This window comes from Salvelinus namaycush, chromosome 2 (assembly GCF_016432855.1).
Source record: "Salvelinus namaycush isolate Seneca chromosome 2, SaNama_1.0, whole genome shotgun sequence".
Lineage (NCBI taxonomy): Eukaryota > Metazoa > Chordata > Actinopteri > Salmoniformes > Salmonidae > Salvelinus > Salvelinus namaycush.
In genome coordinates this window covers 46,748,502-46,771,627 of record NC_052308.1, presented here as the reverse complement: position 1 = coordinate 46,771,627, position 23,126 = coordinate 46,748,502, and the positions used below count along the sequence as shown (strand labels likewise).

General features: G+C 47.6%; 1 protein-coding gene across 1 annotated transcript in view; it reads left to right on the top strand.

Annotated features, from left to right (window-relative positions):
* LOC120064127 (plexin-A1-like) overlaps positions 1 to 23,126 on the top strand; it is a 257,343-nt gene that overhangs the window by 126,361 nt on the left and 107,856 nt on the right. The window contains exons 5-9 of the mRNA XM_039014494.1: positions 6,598 to 6,698; positions 9,477 to 9,600; positions 10,298 to 10,451; positions 11,188 to 11,287; positions 18,463 to 18,577. Of these exons, the coding sequence (XP_038870422.1) occupies positions 6,598 to 6,698; positions 9,477 to 9,600; positions 10,298 to 10,451; positions 11,188 to 11,287; positions 18,463 to 18,577 (594 nt within the window). The remainder of the gene's footprint in view (positions 1 to 6,597; positions 6,699 to 9,476; positions 9,601 to 10,297; positions 10,452 to 11,187; positions 11,288 to 18,462; positions 18,578 to 23,126) is intronic.

Sequence of the window (23,126 nt, the reverse complement as noted above, 5' to 3'; positions counted from 1 at the left end):
ATTGTTGTTTTGGGTTGTTTGTTTTGGTCTTTTTGGACAGTGGCACAGCGGTCTAAGGCACTACATCTCAGTGCTAGAGGCGACACTACAGACCCTGGTTTGATCCCGGGCTGTATAACAACCGGCTGTGATCGGGAGTCCCATAGGGTGGCGCACAATTGGCCCAGCTTTGTCTGGGCAAGGGGCGGGGTTTGGCCGGGGTAGGCCGTCGTTGTAAAATAAGAATTGTTCTTAACTGACTTGCCTAGTTAAATAAAATATTTGCCTCCCAAAGCACTTTGTTACAGAAAAAGACGATGCAAGTAAAATTGGATTGGATTTAATTCGATTGCTCTGCGAGCGCTCTTGCTATCTATTCTCTCCCTGTGTAGACTAGCCGTTCCATATAACACCTACAAGGCATGGATGATCATCTTAAAAAAAAAAGTACCACCATTTGTCCTTTTCTTTTCTTTTTCTCTCTTTTTTTCTCTCTTTCTTTCTTTCTTTCTTTCTTTCTCTCTCTTTCTTTACTCTCTCTCTCTGATAATGGAAATGCCAGGCGGGGGAGAGAGGCGAGGCTTGTTGTGCCTCAGTCTTCAAAAAGTCAATTTACAAAAGTGACAGAGTAATTTACCATGGAGCCGTGTATCTCCTCCAGCAGTTAATTACCAGGGCCCATGGCCTGTCTGGCTGCTTCCATCTCTCTCTATCACACCTGGGTCCAAATCCTATTTGAAATATTTCAGATACTTTTTTTGTTTGTTTGTTTACTTTAGGCTGCCTGGAGTGCCAGCTTGGCAGGGTTGGTGGGCTTTGTCATTTTTAGACTTTTTAAAAAATTGGTTCCATTATGCCAGTTAAGCTCATCGACCACAGATATAGTATTGAAATGATTTGGAATAGTATTTGAACCCAGATCTGGAGAGGAGAGGCTGGCGGGAAGGTAGGACTGGACCCGGGGCTTGGTTGGACCCAGGGTATGAAGGGGGGATGAGTACCGGAGATAAAGATTTTGATTAGACAAGCTTAGAATTGGAATGGAATGGGCCTCTGTTGATGTGATTGGAGATGAGAGGATAGCTATCTGTCTCTCTCTCTGTCTGTCTCTGTGTCTGTCTCTGTGTCTGTCTCTGTCTGTGTCTCTGTGTCTCTCTCTGTCTGTCTCTGTCTCTCTCTCTGTCTGTCTCTGTCTCTCTCTCTGTCTGTCTCTGTGTCTCTCTGTCTCTGTGTGTCTCTCTGTCTGTCTCTGTGTCTCTCTCTGTCTGTCTCTGTGTCTCTCTCTGTCTGTCTCTGTGTCTCTCTCTGTCTGTCTCTGTGTCTCTCTCTCTGTCTGTCTCTGTCTCTCTCTCTGTCTGTCTCTGTCTCTCTCTCTGTCTGTCTCTGTGTCTCTCTGTCTCTGTGTGTCTCTCTGTCTGTCTCTGTGTCTCTCTCTGTCTGTCTCTGTGTCTCTCTCTGTCTGTCTCTGTGTCTCTCTCTCTGTCTGTCTCTGTCTCTCTCTCTGTCTGTCTCTGTCTCTCTCTCTGTCTGTCTCTGTGTCTCTCTGTCTCTGTGTGTCTCTCTGTCTGTCTCTGTCTGTCTGTCTGTCTCTGTGTCTCTGTGTCTCTCTCTGTCTCTGTTTGTCTCTCTCTGTCTGTCTGTGTCTCTGTGTCTCTCTGTCTGTCTCTGTGTCTCTCTCTCTCTGTCTGTCTCTGTCTCTGTGTCTCTCTCTCTGTCTCTGTCTCTGTGTCTCTCTCTCTGTCTCTCTGTCTGTCTCTGTCTCTGTTTCTCTCTGTCTGTCTGTGTCTCTGTGTCTCTCTGTCTGTCTCTGTGTCTCTCTGTCTCTGTCTCTGTGTCTATCTCTCTCTTTTTCTTCTTCCCCCCCCTGCTCTACATAGCCTTGGACAATTTCTACAGAGGGAGCTGAACATGTGTCGGCACCCATCTAAATGATGACATGCTGTTGTCTACTAGGATAAGCATATAGAGAATGTGTACAGTGCAGTGGCGATCTCACTCGTTCGTTCACATCTCAATTACTGACTACTTCCCGCTGACCTCTTGCCAGGTCCCCCTCGAAAAACCTCTAGGGTCTTTTCCTGCTTAAATAAAGGTAAAAAAAAAAAAAAAAGAAAAAGTTAATACAAATTTGGGGAGGAATGGCATGTTTAGGAAGACGACGTCCCTCTGCCCATCCTGTACCACACACAGCCGTGCATTACAAAACGCGCGTTCATTCTCATTCATCTCCATTCATTCCAATTCCCCATTCATTCCAATTCCCCATTCTTTCCAATTCATACTAGGTAGTACATAGAGTACTAGAGCATGTCAAGGACTCCAACTCTGCAGTATGTGTAGCCACTCGGGCAACTTAAAGAAGCAGCCTCTATAGAAGGCCCAATTGTTGCTAGTGGAAGTGCACAGAAGGTTAGGAGGAAGTGGGCCCTAAGCGGTAGTGTAATGGGAATAGACCGGGGCTCTGGATCGGTCTGAATGGGGGGGTGGTCTCAGAGTTGGTCTTTGGTCGGAAGTGACAGTGTTGGGACGGCTGAAGAGGGGAAATATGTTAGGGATGGTGAAGGCACAGATGGAGAGAATAAAGAGCGAGTGGTAGAAAGGGAGGGAGCTGAAAGGGGCACAGAGGTTGAGAAACGAGCAGAGAAGACGAGAGGGAGAGGAAAGAGGACAGCAATCACAATGGAGGCTCTGATAATGCTCGTTTCATGGGCCCATCCATTGGGAGGTGTATCCATTGCCTCCTCTCCTTGTCCTACAGATGGATATATATTGAGCGAACACAGGTCAGTTTCAAAGGGTATGACGTGCCCCCCCCCCCCCAGCACTGTTTGTCTCCCTTCTTATCACCAATCAGTCAACGTATCAAACAGACCCCCAGTCATCGATCCGTCTAAGCCCTTACAATCCAGTCAATAAGGACGCTAGCCTGGTTTTGATAATCCTGCAGCCGGCTAGCTTAGCAACACAAACCACCGCTGCACTGATTCCCCATATATCCCCAATGGACGACCATGCGCTATTGCTGGGCTAAGACGCTAGCACAAAGCGCTAGGCTACGATACACGCTCATGACTCCTCTATCATTTCCCCATCTCCTCTAATACATTCCCTCCCGGTCCGTTTTGATTTCTGCTGCCATTCCCGGGCCGTATCGATTTCTGCAGCGCGGTTCGATGCGAGCACAGATTAAACCGTGCGGCTGATGGAGGATGATAGACGTTTATTGAAATGGGGCGCTGCACTAATGCTAGGGAGAGTCGTGGGGGGGGGGGGGGGGGGGGGGGTAGAGACTGACGCTATGATGACAGGGAATAACTGTAGGGCCTTACTCAATCTCATCATAACCTGCTGGGAGTCAGCTGGCTATGTGACAGAGGAGTTCTGACAGGCAAGCTGAGCTGATTCAGTGCTGCAGTACCCCCCCCCCCCCCCCCCCCCCCGCCCTTCATCCTACCTCCACCCCTATCCTCTGGTCTAGCCCCTAGTTGTTCTTATAACCCTGCACTGACACAACTCATCTACTATTCAGCGTTTAAGCCTGTGATTGATTGGAAATGGGTATGTTGGTGCTGGGCTAAAGCAAAACCCTACACCCCCTAGATACACCCCCTAGATAATCCACTCTGTGGTAGAAGTCTGTGGTGTCCCCCTCCCTCAGTTTTTTTTCTGGAGGGTCCTCCATGGCCCCTACCGCCATTTTTATTTATTTTTTCCCCCTTGATTTTATGGTAAATTAACGCGTCTATTGAAAGCTTTACGGGGGGCCTTTGAGCCATCGGGCGGCCGTCACAAAGCCTGTTAGCACTGCGTTTTAACTGAAGGTGATGGCACGTGCGGATACTGTGAAAACATATCGGAGAACAAGGGTGGAAACTTTATAGCCGGAGATCTGTCGTGGTCTATAAATAGTTGAGCATGACAAAAGGAAGGAGACGGAAAGTGGGATTGAGTTACAGCTTTGGTTTCGATTGTAAATAAGAAAGCAAGATGTTGGTAGTTTGAGGTCATTCACGCGATGAATGTAAAAGAGCCTACAAGGAATGCTCTTTTATTAACAGACGCGCACACGCACGCACTCCTCCCCACTCGTTAACACAGAGGGTTCCACATGCGAGAGGGGTCTTATATCATAGAGCCTATCCGCTGTGAGAAGCCTCTTCCTTTTTCTATCATTCTTCAGCACCACTTCATTTCTCTCTGCGTCCCGTCCGGGCAGCCGGCCAACTCCTCACTGGATGCTTATGGGATCCTAAGATAACCGTCCTTCAGACTAGAACATACAGCAGATATACACTACCGTTCAAAAGTTTGGGGTCACTTAGAAATGTCCTTGTTTTTGAAAGGAAAGCCCTTTTTTTTGTCCATTAAAATAACATCAAATGGATCAGAAATACAGTGTAGACATTGATAATGTTGTAAATGACTTTTGTAGCTGGAAACGGCAGATTTTGTTTTTTAATGGAATATCTACATAGGCGTACAGAAGCCCATTATTAGCAACCGTCACTCCTGTGTTCCAATGGCACGTTGTGTTAGCTAATCCAAGTTTATCATTTTAAAAGGCTAATTGATCATTAGAAAAACCCTTTTGCAATTATGTTAGCACAGCTGAAAACTGTTGTCATGATTAAAGAAGCAATAAAACTGTCCCTATTTAGACTAGTTGAGTATCTGGAGCATCAGCATTTGTGGGTTTGATTACAGGCTCAAAATGTCCAGAAACAAAGTACTTTCTTCCGATTTTTCGTCAGTCTATTCTTGTTCTGAGAAATGAAGGCTATTCCATGCGAGAAATTGCAAAGAAACTGACGATCTCATACAACGCTGTGTACTACTCCCTTCACAGGACAGCGCAAACTGGCTCTAACCTGAATAGAAAGAGGAGTGGGAGGCCCCGGTGCACAACTGAGCAAGAGGACAAGTACATTGTTTCTCAAACTAGACACTCTAGACGCCTCACAAGTCCTCAACTGGCAGCTTCATTAAATTGTACCCGCAAAACACCAGTCTCAATGTCAACAGTGAAGAGGCGACTCCGGGATGCTAAGTTGCAAAGAAAAAGCCAAATCTCAGACTGGCCAATAAAAATAAAAGATTAAGATGGGCAAAAGAACACAGACACTGGTCAGAGGAACTCTGCCTAGTCGGCCAGCATCCCGGAATCGCCTCTTTACTGTTGACGTTGAGACTGGTGTTTTGCGGGTACTATTTATTGAAGCTGCCAGTTGAGGACTTGTGAGGCGTTGGTTTCTCAAACTAGACACTCTAATGTACTTGTCCTCTAATGGTTTAAGTGTGTTTTTGCTTGTGCATGTGTGCGTTTGACAGTGCTGCTCCCACCCAGTGGAAGTAAATGTTACATGTTGTAGAGGAGACGGTAGGATTCAGCCCTATGGGGGCATCTGACTCTCTTATGTACAGTCATTTAGCAGACGCTCTTATCCAGAGCGACTTTTATTTATTTCATTGCACTTAACCCTAATTGCTCCTGTAAGTTAAATAAAGGTTAAGTGCCTTGCTCATGAGGCACGTCGGCAGATTTTTCACCTAGTCGGCTCGGGGAATCGAACCAGCGACCTTTTGGTTACTGACCCAACTCTCTTAACCGCTAGGCTACCTGGCGCCTCTCACCACCCCCACCACGTCACCACCTCTCCACAGGAATGCTGGGCGCGCACGCACACACACACACACACACACACACACACACACACACACACACACACACACACACACACACACACACACACACACACACACACACACACACACACACACACACACACACTTAGGAACACATAGATACTGTTCACACTCACACACCCCCCATGACCGTCTTCTGACACAGATACTTGACCAGGCCCACCTCCTTACCCCTCAGCCTGATGAAGTCTCTTTACCATATGTCCCTTTTCTAGCTTCCTCCCTCTCCTCATCCCCCTCTCCTCCACTCCTCCTCTCTTGTTGTAAAGTGAGCCTCCACTTGGCTCGGCTCCAGCTGGTCTCTCCCAGCTGGTCTCTCTCTCTGTGTGTGTGTGTGTGTGTTTGAGAGACGGAGACAGAGGATGTGTCGCTGATTGCCCAGGTGTGTCTCCATGCCCGTGTGTTTCCCTCACCCTGCTCCAATGACGACCCCTGGGGGGAGGTGTTCAGTGGTTTTACTTACCGTTTCAGACCACATGATTTTAAAGGGAGCCTGCAGTAGAAACATAGTACCCGGCCACCATATCACACACACACACACACACACACGGGGGGACGACGACGAATCCTCTATTGCTAGCCATCTGTCATCAGCCTACTCTAGAGTAGAGGGTTAACTTACAGGCTGATCCTGTGGAACATGCATCAGCAGGCTGCTACCTCTAATCGCTGTGAAGTAGTTCCACACACGTGCGCACAGTCATATTTGCACACCCTCCAATACTGTCGCTCGCTGTTACGCAGTCCCGCACACGCACGCTTGCTTTCACACCCAGTGTGCTGTCCGAGACACGCGTGTGTGTGTGTGATCCTACTAGCATGGCGTGCACTTCATTTCTTTACTCTGATTTGGAATGCTAACAGCATTCTCTCTCGCTCTCATTTCCCCCTCTCTTTTTCTCTCTGTCTCTGTAGGTGAGCAGGGTACCAGTGGAGAGCTGTGAGCAGTACACCACCTGTGGCCAGTGCCTGGGCTCCAAAGACCCCCACTGTGGCTGGTGTGTCCTTCACAATATGTAAGTTCACGTTCATAATCTCCTTCGTTTTTTTGTGAATTGGACAAGGGCAAAAAACTAAATCTCAAGATTAGAATTTAGATATGTCGACGTTACTCGAGGCTTCTTTGGAACGGGTTGCTCATCTGGGTAAAGCATTATCCCAGAATTGAGAAGGTGACGTTTGTTGTTGCCGTCTTTCTTTGGGAGATGCCATCACCTTTTTGTAAAAAGAATTCCCCACCTAAATCCTTCAGTCGCTTTCACCTATGGCAGATACGATACTTTTGAGTGCAAGAGTTGAGGCAAGTAGGCTACATCCGTGAGTACCGGCACTCGGGCTCTGTGTTAGCCTTATGCTAGTTCCGTTAGCATGAAAGCTTTTTGGGGGGGGGGAATGGCAGAATACCGTAGTCTCTTCCATCGTCGATATGATCTGGAGATAAATGAATCGACCTGTTAGTAGCATTGCAGAGCGCGCCAGGTGTCCTTGTTGACACCAGGAATGTTGCGGTGACCATATCACTGCCACACCGGCAGTCACAAACCGCAGTACAATTCCACGTGACCCTGTTGAGTCGCGGTTCATCTCATCTAATGCACCCCTGGTAGTACCCAACTCGCTAAATGACCGGCGGGTCACTAACGGCCTGGGACTCTGCGCTCTATTGTCCCCTCTAACCACTCTGACATCAGCGCAAATGCAATGGGGGAAAACCACATCAAGCACGTGTCGTCGAAACAAGTATCGCGCTTTTAGGACTCGCCTCGCTGTGACCGATCAATTTGAAGCGAGCAGTTCAACAACTGGCCGAAACGGAGTGGGAAACGTGGTCCTTTGTCGATGTTGCTTTCGAAGCCGAACACAAGGAAACGGGACAGCACTCTCTAAGGTGGTGATTCATTCATAACACCCATATGCATATTAGAGCTGATGCATAAGCAAAAACAGAAACAACAATTAAAATAATGATTGTGCCTTTTATATAACACACAGCCTACTACATATTACGCAAGACAGAAAAGCATTAAAAAATATACTGATTTTAAGATATCTTACATAGTTGGTCTAGCCTACACTCAGTGCCCGACCTCACTTATGCTCTTGTGGCTGAATGGAAGAAAGTCCCCGCAGCGATGTTCCAACACCTAGTGGAAAGCCTTCCCAGAAGAGAGGAGGCGGTTATAGCAGCAAAGGGGGGGACCAACTCCATATTAATGCCCATGATATTGGAATGAAATGTTTTGGCCATGTAGTGTATTATATTAATATGGAGTTGATCCCCCCCCCATTTGCTGCTCTAACAGCCTCCTCTCTTCTGGGAAGGCTTTCCACTAGGTGTTGGAACATCGCTGCGGGGACTTTCTTCCATTCAGCCACAAGAGCATTAGTGAGGTCGGGCGTGTTAGGAAAGCGTAGTCGGTGTGCGACTTCTCACCACACGCAAAAGCTATATAAGATACACCTGGTGTCACAGTGTGTTTCTCTCTCTCTCTCTTTCTCCTGCTGGCTAACATGACTTCAAGGTGTGTGTTTATGGGATGTGTGTGTGTGCTGGTTTGTGTGCGTTTGTGAACCTGTACAATTTGGGCTCAATGACAGGTGAAGAGCTCACGCAGCACTGTGTCTCCAGTGTTGGCAAAACACCAGTTCTTACTGTTCGCTCCCGTAATTAATGCTTCCACCTGCCAACAACAACAACAACGGTGCGTCACTCCATCTGACCGGCAGGTGTGCGTGCGTTGAAGACGCGAACGAGGCCGGCCAAGGCGACGGAAATGGAAATCGAGATCGACTCGAGACGCTGCTGACCTCCAGTCGCGAAGCCGTTGACCTTCCCCACCCTCGCCCAAACAGAGCACGCCACTCGTTTCCCGTTCCATGGCATCCCTCGTTCTATTTTTAGCCCACAGAATGGCATGTATTTACGTTCTGTGTTTTTGCCCTGCGGCATTAGCTTAATAGAGTCAAATGTGTCCGGGTCGTCGGCCGTGCGGCGCTCGACGTGGCAGGAGAGCGGTCCTCGCAGCAACGCTAGAGTTAGGTTAACAGAGACGCACGCGCTAAAAGCTTATACGCTAGCACGGACACACACACACACACACAGACACTTGCTCTCTCCTCATTCTCACCCCTCTCAAGAAGGGGGTTGAGAGAAGGCAGGTCAATACCTGTTTAACTCTCCAGGGATCTTCCTTTAGGGTTTAATGAGTAATGTGGTCTGCAAGCAATATCCCCATGACACGTGTGTGTGTGTGTGTGTGTGTGTGTGTGTGTGTGTGTGTGTGTGTGTGTGTGTGTGTGTGTGTGTGTGTGTGTGTGTGTGTGTGTGTGTGTGTGTGTGTGTGTGTGTGTGTGTGTGTGTGTGTGTGTGTGTGTGTGTGTGTGTGTGTGTGTGCGTCTGCCTGCAAATGTGTGTGTGTGATCCAGTGGGGAGTGGTTGGGAGGCAGGATTCTGCTGAGTGGGAAGGTTGGTAAATCAAGGCTAAGATGAGGCGCTTTGCATTTTCCCTCTTTTTTTTTCTTTTTTTCATTTTATTGTCGAGCGCCGAGCCACCCGAAGTGTCAGTTCAGCACATTTTCTATTACCACTGAGACGTGTTTTTGTGATGGAGAAGGTGGTGTGATAGCTGGTGGTGCAAATTGGAACGTCAGTGCACCGGTTGTCTGGTTTGTTGCAGATGTCTGATCATACAGACGATGTTTCTGACGTGTGCGTGCGTGGCGTGTCATCGTCAACCACTGCGAACGCCAAATAAACCCGTGTGGGTTATTTCTGACTCTGTCCTCTCCTCCAGGTGTTCCCGCAAGGTCGGGTGTGAGCGTGCGGATGAGCCCCAGCGCTTTGCCTCGGACCAGCGTCAGTGTGTGGAGCTCAGCGTCCAGCCCAAAAACATCTCTGTCACCATGTCCGAAGTGCAGGTGCGTGTGTCTTACGTGTCTGTGTACCGCAAGGAAAAAGTGACCGTGTGGGAATGTTCCGATAAGCCAAGTGCTTGTCTCATCGAAGACCTTAACATGTCCTGGCCCTCAATGTGTTCCCAGGCTACGTTCCGAACATCCACACTAGCTCACCACTTAGCACTTAGTCAATGCATGGTACGCTAGTGTGGAATATTGGAACAGAGCCCGTTTAGGTCAGCAGGTCCTCACGTTGACGTGCTGTGTTGTACGTCCCCATGTGGAACAGCCATATATTTATATGTACATATTCTCATTCACCCCTTTTAGATGTGTGTGTATTAGGTAGTTGGGGAATTGTTAGATTACATGTTAGATATTGCTGCACTGTCGGAACCAGAAGCACAAGCATTTCGCTACACTCGCGCTAACATCTGCTAACCGTGTGCACGTGACCAATACCATGTGATTTGATGTTAATAATGCGTGTCTTGCGGGGTGTCGTTCCAATAGCTACGCTAACACGCTAGCACCCACACTTTGTTCTCAGCTGTGTGCTAAGTGCTAAGCTAGCGTATTGGAACCGAGCCCATTTAGGTCAGCAGGTCTTCACATTAACCCTTGGCCGTTATATGGTATATATTACATGTCCCCCCGCCCCCCCATTTTAACTGTGTTTTATAATGTATCCCATAATATTTCATTGATTTGTCGCCAGCTGGTGCTGGAGGCGCGTAACGTCCCCGACCTCTCTGCGGGGGTCAACTGCTCCTTCGAGGGCTACGTGGAGACCGAGGGGCGCATCCAGGGGGGTCGTATCTACTGCCTGTCCCCCTCGGCCCGTGACGTCATCCCCATCACCCGCAACAAAGGTGAGAACTCCGTCTGGTCCCCGGCGCCTCTGGCGTACGCCGATGTCATGGTTTCCCAGAACCTGCAAAGGAAGAGACTGTGGCTCCGAAATGAAGACTGTTGGCGTGTGTCCGTCAGTGGTGGCTGGTGAAGGGGGAGATGGAAGGAATGGAGCGGTGTCAATGTGTCTAATACCGTTGCTCTCCTTTCGTTCCAGCCATTACAATGCCCTACCCTTTATTGTCCTACTGTGTTCGTCTCGATGATTTTGCCTTGAACAGAATTGCATATTTCATGGCTTTATTTGGATAGCTCGATAATACTTTCAGAGTTTTTCTGTCACTACCCATGTTTGGCCCCTAATTGTTCCCCAAAGCACCAAATACAACTCTATATTTATCCTCTCCAAAGTGACACTTAAGAGTGTTCAGAAGTGGGTCCCATTTACCTTGCATTATGCATCGTTATCAGTTCTAGCGTAATCACGCCACAATGACACCACTGTTGCCTGTAACGCCTCTTCAAAAGCCCTGAGATGAAGGAGCCGTATATTTAGATTCCCCCAGAAGTGACACGTTTAGACTTAAGTTCCTAAAGCAGATTTCTTATCGGCCATTATGCGTTGTTATCAGCTCTAATGCAATCTAATGGTCCCTGTGATTCTTGGAGCTATTTTTACCCCCCGCTTACAATCTCCAGGGTCTCCAATGCATGACATAAATGGTGTGTTGCTAAGCGACGTGCGTGTCTCTGCAGGGGACAAACGGGTGGTGAAGCTCTACCTCAAGTCCAAGGAGACGGGCAAGATGTTCGCCGGCGTGGACTTTGTCTTCTACAACTGCAGCGTGCGGGCGTCGTAAGTTCTCTAACGTTTTTTTGTTGTTTTGTGTTTAACGTTCAGGTTTGGCCTTTTTCTCGGCTTTCTCCCTTTCCTCCCCCCCCCCCCCCCCCTCTTCTTTCTATCTCTTTTCCCTCTGGTCCCCTTGTGTTACACTGCCCCCTGAGAGGACGCAGTAAGCCTGGGCACCTGTACATCCCCATCACCACCTGTGACCTCCGTGCACGTAGGTGGCTCGTGTTACCGCCGCTGAGGGAAAATTCGAGACCTCCGTATATGACGAGGTTCAACGGCGGTAATTCTACTGTAGCTGCTAATAATATCATTATAATTCATTATTTGCCATTGACAGTCCCTGGTATTGGTTCCCAAACGCGTCTAAAATAGAGGCGGCAGGTAGCCTAGTGGTTAGAGCGCTGGGCCAGTAACCGAAAGGTTTGCTGGATCGAATCCCCGAGCTGACGAGGTAAAAATTGGTCATTCTGCCACTGAGCAAGACAGTTAACCCACTGTTCCCCCCTGGGCGCCGATTTAATCCCCGCACCTCTCTGGTTCAGAGGGGTTGGGTTAAATGCGGAAGACACATTTCAGTTGAATGCATTCAGTTGTACAACTGACTAGATATCCCCCTTTCCCTTTCCCTAAAAGTATCTCGTTACCCGGGTAATACATATTCAAATACATATCAAATTACCGGGTAATACATATCAAAATCTGCCCAGTGAAAAAATCTTTGTGTCGTCGTTAGTGTTTAGGTTACTTCAAAAACAACCTCTGTTTCCCCAACCCAGTCTTTAGCCATGACTCTGGAGGGACCAGCTTAGTAAAGATCTGAACCACAACCAGCCAGGCAGGACCTCTGGGGGAGACTCTCCCCAGGGCAGATAGACTTATCCTAGGGTATTAGGGTGGACTAGACCCCCTCCCTCCCGCCCCTCCCCTGATTGGGGTATTAGCCGCAGGGCAGCAGATGGCTAGGGGTCCCTCAAAGCCCAAAGCCGAGTCAAGTGTCCCCCGTGCCAGTCAGATGAGCCTCCTTGGAGAAAAGGGCCCCATCGTGGTACCCCCCCTCCCACACACACACACACACACACACACACACACACACACACACACACACACAAAACACATACACACCGCACTAATTAGTTCAGTTGGGTGTGGTATTAACAATGTCAGGCTTGTGGGTTCGATCCCAGCTAGGGCCTCTAAAGAAACCTCTTCAATTGGTAATGCTACAGCAACGCTGGGGCTTCTCGCCGCAATAAACCCACAAATATGACAAAGGACTTGTGTAACGGAGTTGACATCATGTCTACAGTATTAGAGATGATACACGTCCATGCAGATGACAGTGATCGATGCTGATTGCTGAGTAAATCCCATTGCTTGGTAAATCTAATCCAAGATTTTGGTTACGGAGTGGTCATTTCTTCTGTAATGATACCGAGTTGACGAGGAAAGATGCTGAGTAAATCCTATTTGGCTGGCACTCGTGCCTCCGGACCACTTTGCTATGGGCATCTGTGCTCGGGCGTCTGATGATGAGATCAGACTGGTAATGTCATTTCCGTAATGACTCGGGCACGACTCGCGGAAGACACGCTCAATATTTCAAGACCGCGCACTCGTTGTTTTCCCGAGATGAGTTCTACTGTAATGGGGGGAGACACACAGTGCTTTACGCTTATATGTATTTATAGGCACGCGGACGCACGTGCACACACACACACACACACACACACACACACACACACACACACACACACACACACACACACACACACACACACCCTCCAAAAAGAGCTTCAAAAGCAGTTCTTGAATCATTTCTTGTTGCTGTTCCACCATAGACGTTTACATGCATAATGGAATTACAATCGCTGTCGCTAAGGGATATGCTCGCTCAATGTTGAAAGACATGGATACGTATGGATACAGTATCTACCCACCCGTACCCGCCATGCACCCAAAAAGAACACACACCCCCCTTCTTATTTATTCTACTGATTATGTCTTGGTCCCGCGCTTTTAAAACATTCCATAAATTTGCATAGCAATATTCATCTAATTAGAGATCCCACTGTTTCATTTAAGGGTGGAGAAATTGAAATAGAAAACCACCCGCGGCCATGATTACTTCTTAATTCAATATTTCCATTTAAAAAAAAATCTCCCTCCCATTTACGATTTATTAGGACTAATGTGGATAGTCTGGCAATAAAGTCATGTTTGATGTCTCTATAGCAAAGAATGAAGACCTCTAAGCACCTTTTTTTCCCTGTGGTTAATTTGGTTCAGGTAGTGACTGGGTGGTCTATTGTGTGATTGAGCGTCCTTACGGTCTAATTCGGTATATAGACACCGCAGGAAACCGCGCCGTACTTGGTCTTCCAGAGATGCACGGAGAGAGAAGCGGTTTGGAACGGGAGATGGAGGTCGACGGAGACAAAAAGAGGTCGATACTTTTTGAGGGTGTGAGACAATATGAACAAGACTTTCCCATTTGTCAAGGTCCAAACTACTTTTGTACCCACCTGACCGTGACATTGGGGCAAATGCACTCATGCGCGATACGCAATTGCACTTACATCCCCTCGTACAAACGTTTGGTCCAAAGCCAGGTAATCAGTAAATACTGTAGTGACGAGAGCAGTGAAGATCGTTTGAAATCTATCAATGAACCTACCTGCTATCTACATCATTAAAAGCACAGTTCATTTGAAATAAAAGGCACCTTCCCCGAAATAAGTAGTTTGATCAAGTACATGGTGCCAAATACAGTACACCTCAGGCTGATGATAAAGGTTATAAAACCCTTTTTAAAATAATCAAACCAAAGCCAGAGGAGAAATCATAGCCTATTGTGTTGGGGGGGGGCGGCAGGGGGTAATGCCACCGCAGCGCTAAGGTTGGCGTAGCTCGATTAGCATTTCAATATGAAAGGATTCAATAAGCGTGGCTGCGTGGGGAGCGCGGCTTCTCCTTTTTGATGGCTTGGACGGTCACAGGGTGTAGGGCAGCTACAAGGGGTCCATGGAAAGAGGCCCACCTCCAGACAGAAGATTAGGGGAGGTTGGATATCCTCAAATGGGTTTCAGTGGGTATCCCCCGAGTTCAAAGACTTAGGATGGACGCTAGCAGGGGGTGGTGACTAGCGAGTTACTTGGGGGGGGGGGGTGCATGGAGAGGCCTACTTCCAGGTCAATGGAGGAGTGGTCGGGGGTCCCCATATGGAGCCTCAATGGCCTCCTTGGGTGGGTAGAAAGATACAAGGTACCCCCCCCCCCCCTTTCCTATTAAGCCATGTAACTGTTATTGAGGTATTGAGCTCGTTCTTCCTTAGGGAGGTTAGATAGTAGGGGGTCGTTGCGTGCTGCTTTCCTGCTCGTTATACCAAAGTCTTACGTCTGCAAACGGTACGCTCATTTTCCATAATGAATAGATGAAGGGAAGAAATAAAAGGATCTTTGTCTGGGAGATGCATAGCCTACATTTAACCAGTTTGGGGATTTGGCTCGCGCTGGTCCCCACTTTATGGAAAATTATACTGTGCTAAAATGGTAATTTCCTAATGATTATGTAATTTCAAGCGTTCTTTGTCCAGGCTAAACAAATGCTAGAAACATAGCGAACCAACCGCTAGGCTAACTAGCCCTTAACTAAGCTTACAATTCAGCCTTGTGCAAACCTAGCCTAGCTTAGCCTAATCAACCCTCCTTCCATTTTTTTATTTAACTTTTATTTAACTAGGCAAGTCAATTAAGAACAAATTCTTATTTACAATGACGGCCTATCGGGGAACAGTGGGTTAACTGCCTTGTTCAGGGGCAGAACGACAGATTTTTACCTTGTCAGCTTGGGGATTTGATCCAGCAACCTTTCGGTTACTTGCCCAACACTCTAACCACTAGGCTACCTGCGGCCTGGTTTGATGCTGGAATAAGAGGCCTATAATTTCCATACAGAAGTTGTAGTTGTAAGCAAAACTCTTAGCTAGCCTAGCCTGACCTAGCCTGCTCCCATTTGTTTATACAATGATGAATCTCCTTGCTTCTCTGATGTCAGATTAAAGAGGCCTGTGATTTCCATTGCTCATTTTAAATGGACAGGCTCTCTCAGCACAAGGCTAAATTGGTCAATTAAAGGCGCTTTGGGATTGAATTAAAGCCTTGGCCTCTGATCCTTACGAAGAGGGGGGGCCAAAATAATCTGGGTAACGCTTGATGGATTCAGATCGTGTGCGACTTTAAGAGCTTTGAGTTAAAGCCCTGTTACTCATGCCGGCCCTGGAATCGGGGACATTCCGTTTTACACAGAGAAGCGCACTTTGGTGCGTGTTGTGAGTGTTTGGGGATCGATTGAGCTACGTTTGTGAGTTAGGTCCCCACGGATCATGTCAGATGAGGAGACGGCGAGAGGATTTCAGTCTGGTTTTAGGTTGTTCATCCGCTTTGGATGCATTTTGTGTGTGTGTTTTTTTTTTTTTTTTTTTTTTTTTACACATTAATCTAATTTGAGTCGATGACTGAGTTGACGAGTGCGGTTTGTTGACAGGCAACAACTGGCTGACCTTTTCAATACACAGACACGAGGTAATAACATGTTCAGCCTTATAGTTTTCTGTGCTGAAATCATTAGCTCTGTAGAAATAGAGTTCACTTCCTGTTTCCGGTGGCAAAGCAATGGAGGACCAACATATCCCACATCGCACCGCTTACCATCCAGAAGGCGAGGTCAGCACCGGTGCATCAACGCTGGGACCGAGAGATTGAGAAACAGCTTCTATCTCAAGGCCATCAGACTGCTAAACAGCAATCACGAAACTCGGAGAGGCTGCTGCCTACATGGAGACCCAATCACTGGACACTTGTCACTCTAAATAATGCCACTTTAAGGATGTTTACATATCTTACATTACTCATATCACATGTATATACTGTATTTTATACCACCTATCGCAGCTTGCCTATGTCGCTCGGTCATCGCTCATCCATATATTTATATGTATATATTATTATTCCATTAGATTTGTGTGTATTAGGTAGTTGGGGATTTGTTAGATTACTTGTTAGATAATTGCTGCACTGTCGAAACTAGAAGCACAAGCATTTCGCTACGCTCGCATTAACATCTCCTAACCATGTGTATGTGACCAATACAATGTGATTTTGATTTGATCTATAAACCAGACAGAAGAGTCCCCCCCCCCCCTCTCTTCGATACCTCTGTCCCAGGAGACTTCTATACCAAGCTCTTGGCTACACCCCTCCCTCTCTTTCTCTCTCCCTCGTTTTCCATCTCTCGCATGATCCCTGGTGTCTCTCCCGCTCTCTCAGGGAGATCCGCCTGCTTTTGCTGTCTTCTCTCTTGGCTCTCTGCTCATCGCTCGCCACCTCTGGGCGCCAAGGCCGAAGTGGGTGCATTTAAATAGCAAGCGCTCTGGAGGATGAAAGGGGCTTTAGACAAAAAGCGAGGGAAGGTTTAAAAGCCGCGGGGAGAATGGAACAATGTGAGATGGATAGAGGTGGTGGTGAATACTGTCGAGAGAGCGAGAGAGAGGGGGTAAGTAGAGAGGGGGTAAGTAGAGAGAGAGAGGGAGAGGGTAAATTGAGAGAGGGAGAGGGTAAATTGAGAGAGGGAGAGGGTAAATTGAGAGAGGGTAAATTGAGAGAGGGAGAGGATAAATTGAGAGAGAGAGAGGGTAAATTGAATTGAATTGAGAGGGTTAGTTGAGAGAGAGAGGGGGTTAGTTGAGAGAGGGGGTTAGTTGAGAGAGGGGGTTAGTTGAGAGAGGGTTAGTTGAGAGAGGGTTAGTTGAGAGAGGGTTAGTTAAGAGAGAGAGTTAGTTGAGAGAGAGAGAGAGAGTTAGTTGAGAGAGAGAGAGGGTTAGTTGAGAGAGGGTTAGTTGAGAGAGAGAGGGTTAGTTGAGAGAGAGGGTTAGTTGAGAGAGAGAGAGAGGGTTAGTTGAGAGAGGGGGTTAGTTGAGAGAGGGTTAGTTGAGAGAGGGGGTTAGTTGAGAGAGGGTTAGTTGAGAGAGAGAGAGGGTTAGTTGAGAGAGGGTTAGTTGAGAGAGGGTTAGTTGAGCGAGAGAGAGAGAGAGGGTTAGTTGAGGGAGAGAGAGGGTTAGTTGAGGGAGAGAGAGGGTTAGTTGAGAGAGAGAGAGAGAGGGTTAGTTGAGAGAGAGAGAGAGAGGGTTAGTTGAGAGAGAGAGAGAGAGGGTTAGTTGAGAGAGAGAGAGAGGGTTAGTTGAGAGAGAGAGAGAGAGGGTTAGTTGAGAGAGAGGGTTAGTTGAGAGAGCGAGAGAGAGGGTTAGTTGAGAGAGAGAGGGGGTACGTTGGGAGAGAGAGAGAGGGTACGTTGGGAGAGAGAGAGAGGGTACGTTGGGAGAGAGAGAGAGGGTACGTTGGGAGAGAGAGGGTACGTTGGGAGAGAGAGGTTAAGTTGGGAGAGAGAGAGGGTAAGCTGAGAGAGAGAGAGAGAGAGAGGGTACTTTGAGAGAGAGAGAGCGAGGGTACGTTGAGAGAGAGAGAGCGAGGGTACGTTGAGAGAGAGAGAGCGAGGGTACGTTGAGAGAGAGAGAGCGAGGGTACGTTGAGAGAGAGAGAGCGAGGGTACGTTGAGAGAGCGAGGGTACGTTGAGAGAGAGAGCGAGGGTGAGTTGGGAGAGCGAGGGTACGTTGAGAGAGCGAGGGTGAGTTGGGAGAGGGAGAGAGAGGGTAAGTTGAGAGGGTAGGTTGAGGGAGAGAGAAAGGGAGGGTAAGTTGAGGGAGGGTAAGTTGAGGGAGAGGAGGGGTTAGAGTGTAGGGAGAGGGTTTATAGTTGAGGGAGAGGGTTTATAGTTGAGGGAGAGGGGTTATAGTTGAGGGAGAGGGGTTATAGTTGAGGGAGAGATGGTAAGTTGAGAGAGGCAGGCGGAGACAGGGAGGAGATTGTGAAAGGGGGAAAGACTGAATGCGGACAGAGGGAGGGGAGAACAGTGAACAGACATGGATGGACAGTGAGAGAAAGAGAAGCAGGACGAGAGTGAAGCCAGAGGACATTTAGAATGACTGGAGAGAGGTTCAGAGAGTCAACCGAGTGAGAGAGAGAGCGCGGTTGATTCGTTTCTGACTTTGTTTCTCACGCTGCGTGTGCCCAGCCTGTGTTCTGTGTTTCCTAACACTATCCGTCTCCCCCGTCCTCACCTCCAGGTGCCTGTCGTGTGTCAACGGCTCGTTCCCTTGCCACTGGTGTAAGTACCGTCACATGTGCACCCCGAATGCCAACGACTGCTCCTTCCAGGAAGGCCTCGTCAACATGTCCGAGGTGAGTCACACCCCCCCCCTCGACACACACACACACACACCCCGACCTTGTTAACTGACTATAGGGGATGTGGGACTGAATTCTAAACCCACAACTGTTACAGAAGACTTGCTTGAGCGTATGTCTTGGCTGTTAGCTCTTAGTGACGCAAACTTGGTACACAAGCGCATGCTCATACTCAGGTGTGTGTAAGAAGCGCACACGCGCTTGTGCATTCTCATCCTTGCTGTTGAGCTCCTTTTGTTTATTGCCTCACTGGGTGCTGTTGGCACTGTGGCAACACCGCTTGTATACAGAACGCCAGGCGGTGTTTTCGGTTTCCTTTCCGTAGGCGGGCTGAAGGAAGGAATATGGAAATGTGGCCTTGTTCTTCGTATCCAAATGCTACATTAGCATAAAAGCTAATATCAATCGCGCGTCTCCCCGTCTTCTCAGCCGCTCGTACAGTGGAATACCAAGTGGGGACCGGCGCTGTTTGTCGACGCGCGTACACCGTGTGTAGATGCGTGTGCGCACAAACTAAAAACACCCCCGACGCATATCGACAGACACACTCTTACGCTGCGGGCTCCTTTTTCGTAGTCCTGCGTACACTATACAGTCATAACACACACCCGCTCTCTCTAAACACACACACACACACACCCACACCCACCCTCTCTCTAAACACATCTCTTGTACGCAGTCTTATCGTGAATGTTTTCTGAATGCCAATCCACTGTCCTCCCAAGTGACTGACAGTCATGCTTTACTCTTAAGCATAATCCATCTGATTCAGCCTGAAACACACACACACACACACACACACACACACACACACACAAAGGTTGGCCTTATTTACCGACAATGCTAATTAGTTAACCTCAAATCCAATTACACACATACCCCTCGGGTTTAATCTCTCCTCCAACCGCAGCCGTTGAGCGTTAGCGCTCTTAGCGTCAGCGTGGCACCGTTCCCGTCACGTCTCACCTCTTTCCTCCAAGCGGAGCGGGGTAAAACGTTTAGCGGCGCTGCCTGTCGTTAGCATGTTAGCATCACGCCTTATCTCTCTTCTCCAAGCGCGGCGGTGTAATTTCAGAGCTGTGGCGTTAGCGTGGAAGTGCCTGCTCTGGCTCTCTGGCTAAGCGGCAACGTGGACTTGCCTTTACGCCTCGGAGAGTAAATCATGCGGATTAACGCTCCCATCTGTAAGACACGGGGTGTGCCTGGCTAGGCTAGCATGTTATGTTTGTGGTTGAGTGGAACTGAGGGGGAAAGGGCTGATAAACAGGAAAGGCCTGTGGGGATGGCGAAGAAGGGATGAAGGGAGAGGATAAGGGGGGGGGGAGAGGTCTGTGGAGAGGGGATAGGAGCTTTTGAAATGTTTATTGGTGTGTATTGGTTTATATTGTTTGAATGTGTTTGGTTTGTATGTTAAGGAGTATGTGTGTGTGAGAGGTGTTGACCGCGACGTGGATTTGGGAGACCTTGCCTGCCAGTGCGTCTGACTGTCTGTCTTTCTCTGTCTGTCTTACTCTGTGTCTGTGTCTCTGTGTGTCTGTCTGTGTCTCTCTGTCTCTCTGTCTCTCTCTCTCTGTCTGTTTGTGTCTCTGTCTCTCTCTCTCTGTCTGTTTGTGTCTCTGTCTCTGTCTGTCTCTCTGTGTGTCTCTCTGTCTGTTTGTGTCTCTGTCTCTCTGTCTGTCTCTGTGTTTCTGTCTGTCTCTTTCTCGCTCTCTCTGTCCCTTTCGTTCTGTCTGTCTCTCTCTCTCTTTCGGTCTTTCTCTGTCTCGCGCTCTCTTTCTCTCTTCTCTCTCTCCTTTTAGTGTTCTTTCCTCCTATACACCTTATGGCTCCCTCCCCATCTGTCAAGGGTCGGGAGGTGCTCTGGGCACAGTACCAGAGCGTGTGTGGTTGTGAGAGAGAGAGTGTGTACTATATTCAGTGTGTATGGCCTGCAGGTTAGTGTTTTTCGTCATCAATCTATTTCTGGAGGCAGCTCTGCAGAGTGATCACTAGCTAGCACAGCCACAAAGTCATAAAATGTGATTTTTAAACTGAACCTTATCCCCACTGCTAACCCTAATGCCCAGTGTTACGAACCGTCTCGTAGCCCGTAACAGAGGGAGACAACGTGGAGATAAAAAAAATAAAAGAAACATATTCATTAAATAGAGTAAACTATAAACAGTGGTGTATAGAGTCAGTAGTGTGAGTGAGTGGATGCGTGCATAGACGGTGATAATGAGGGGTGTTGAGAGGTGCCAAAACAAAGAAGAACACAAAGAAGCCCCAGAATGCCACAACAAAAAAACAACGGTGTGTCTGCATGGAGTGAGTCTCCTTGATGTATGGGGGAAAGGTGCGTTTATCCCCGGGACACACCCGAGCACAGGTGTGTCTCATTTCGCTGACGACCCTCACAGCTCCGCCCACCGACATCCTATTAAGGAAAACAAGAGCAGAAAAAGAATTTGGCAGACAGAGTGGGAGGGCTGTCGTCGCACTAAACCTAACCTTAAATTTAGACCCACATGTTTTTTTTAAATGTTTTTTTTTCATGGTTTCTTACAATTTGGCCAGTTTTGACTTTGCAGCTGTCCTATCTAAGGGGAAATTGCTCCGTTCTGCCTCCAGGACAATACCCGTGACAATCAAGGTCAACCTGCGTGTGTCGCCCATTTTAAGAATGAAACCCACATCCTCTCCCTCTCCCAAAATTATCTGTGCTGATCTGGGATCAGTTTTGCCTTTTTAGATCATAAGGAACCCGCTTAAATGGAGAGGGGGGGGGGACATGATCCTAGATCAGCACTTGTACTCTGAGACGCTTTCTGAATACAGACCAAGACCTTTATCAAAGGGAGGCCCTTGTTGGTTGTTATTGGTTGAAAGAAGCCGACTGACTAACAAAATGCTGCTGTATTTGTTTATGCGAATGAGATGCGAGACATTTGAGAGAGTCGGGGGGGGGAATGTAATGAGTGACATTTACAAATCAAATATGCATAAATCAACGTGCCACCGACAGGGCGACAAACAAAGCAGCGCGTCAGATGCGACCAGGCAGAAAATTACAAAGAGGAAGAAATAACTTTGAAAAAGAAAGAGAGAGAGAACCCTTCACTTTGTGAGTTACTATAGTACGTTTTATCTCTCCCCCTCTCCGTCAGTCTATTTCTCCCTCCTCTCTCTCTGTCTGCTCTATACATTCAAGTAACCGACATATTTGTACTGCGCCTTGGAATGTGTCGCTGCCATGATGAATATTTTAGTCCTCCTCATGAGTTCACCACCCTGTTTCTCTCCCGCTGGTCTGATATGCACGGATGGGGTAAATGTAGGGCTGTCCCCGACAAAAAAAAATTATTAAGAAAAATAAAATAAATATTGGTCTGTTCTTTGGACCAATCAATTTTTCTACATTACCCTATGTGTTTTAATTAAATCAACTATATGCTTGTCTGATGAAATAAGACTCGAGGGAGCCAGAGATCCAGATAACCAGAGGAGAAGAACCTTAACCTGACCCGACTTATCGTCCTGCCTCTCCTGCTGGCCTTCGCAGATTCTCCCGTTACTCAGCTGAAGTTGCTGGTAATAGGGATACACCAGGGGTCGACTACACCAGGGGTCGACTACACCAGGGGTCGACTACACCAGGGGTCGACTACACCAGGGGTCGACTACACCAGGGGTCGGCAACCTTTCTCGTGGGGAGTGCGAATTTGTCTTAAAACGTCTACCGACCTGCGTGCCGGTTATGATTTTCATATGCTCATTTTTGTGGAACAGTTTCATTTCATTTCTAAGAATGTCTTTGTATCTCAAAATCACTCATGTGGTTAATCAAAATTATATCCAAATCTAAATGAAAATGATACAAATCTAACAGTAACTTCTAATGCCATTTCCAACTATGTAAAAAAATACATGTAAAAAAGCCTGCATAAAGCCAACAAATAAAAACATTGCAAATAAATAAATAAAATAAAAAATCCTATAAATCACATTGGCTTCGCATGGGGCCCGTCTGCAACAAACTTGCATCATTGTATCAACTATCAACTTGGGTCTAGCCTGAGGATGGTGCTAGCAAACTTGCAACATTTTATAAAATATTCTGTGCCAGTGAGCTCAGGACAGACACAGCTGTAGGCTATTTGCCCAAGGGATAAGAAGTAATCAGGTAGGCCTATTTTTATGACGTTTCCACTGGATCAGAGCATGACAGTTGTCTCTTTTCACACAGTGGTTATCGAAAGGGAGAGAGCTGGAAAGATTTGTCAAATACATTGAGGAAATATTGTCATTCTCAATGACGTATAAACAGACCACGTTTGCTTGCTGTTTTGAGGTGAAGAAAACATTCCATTGAGAAGCTCCACAGGTCATTAGTGTCTGTTTTGAATGCGTTTGGTTTGTATGTTAAGGAGTTGTGTGTGTGCGTGTGTGTGAGAGAGAGAGGCTATTTTGGCAGTGACGTGGACTCAGAAATACTATCAAATGCCCAAATGGGAACATTTATATGCCTACATTTGCTCACAGGCCAGGCAGCCTATCGGCCTAC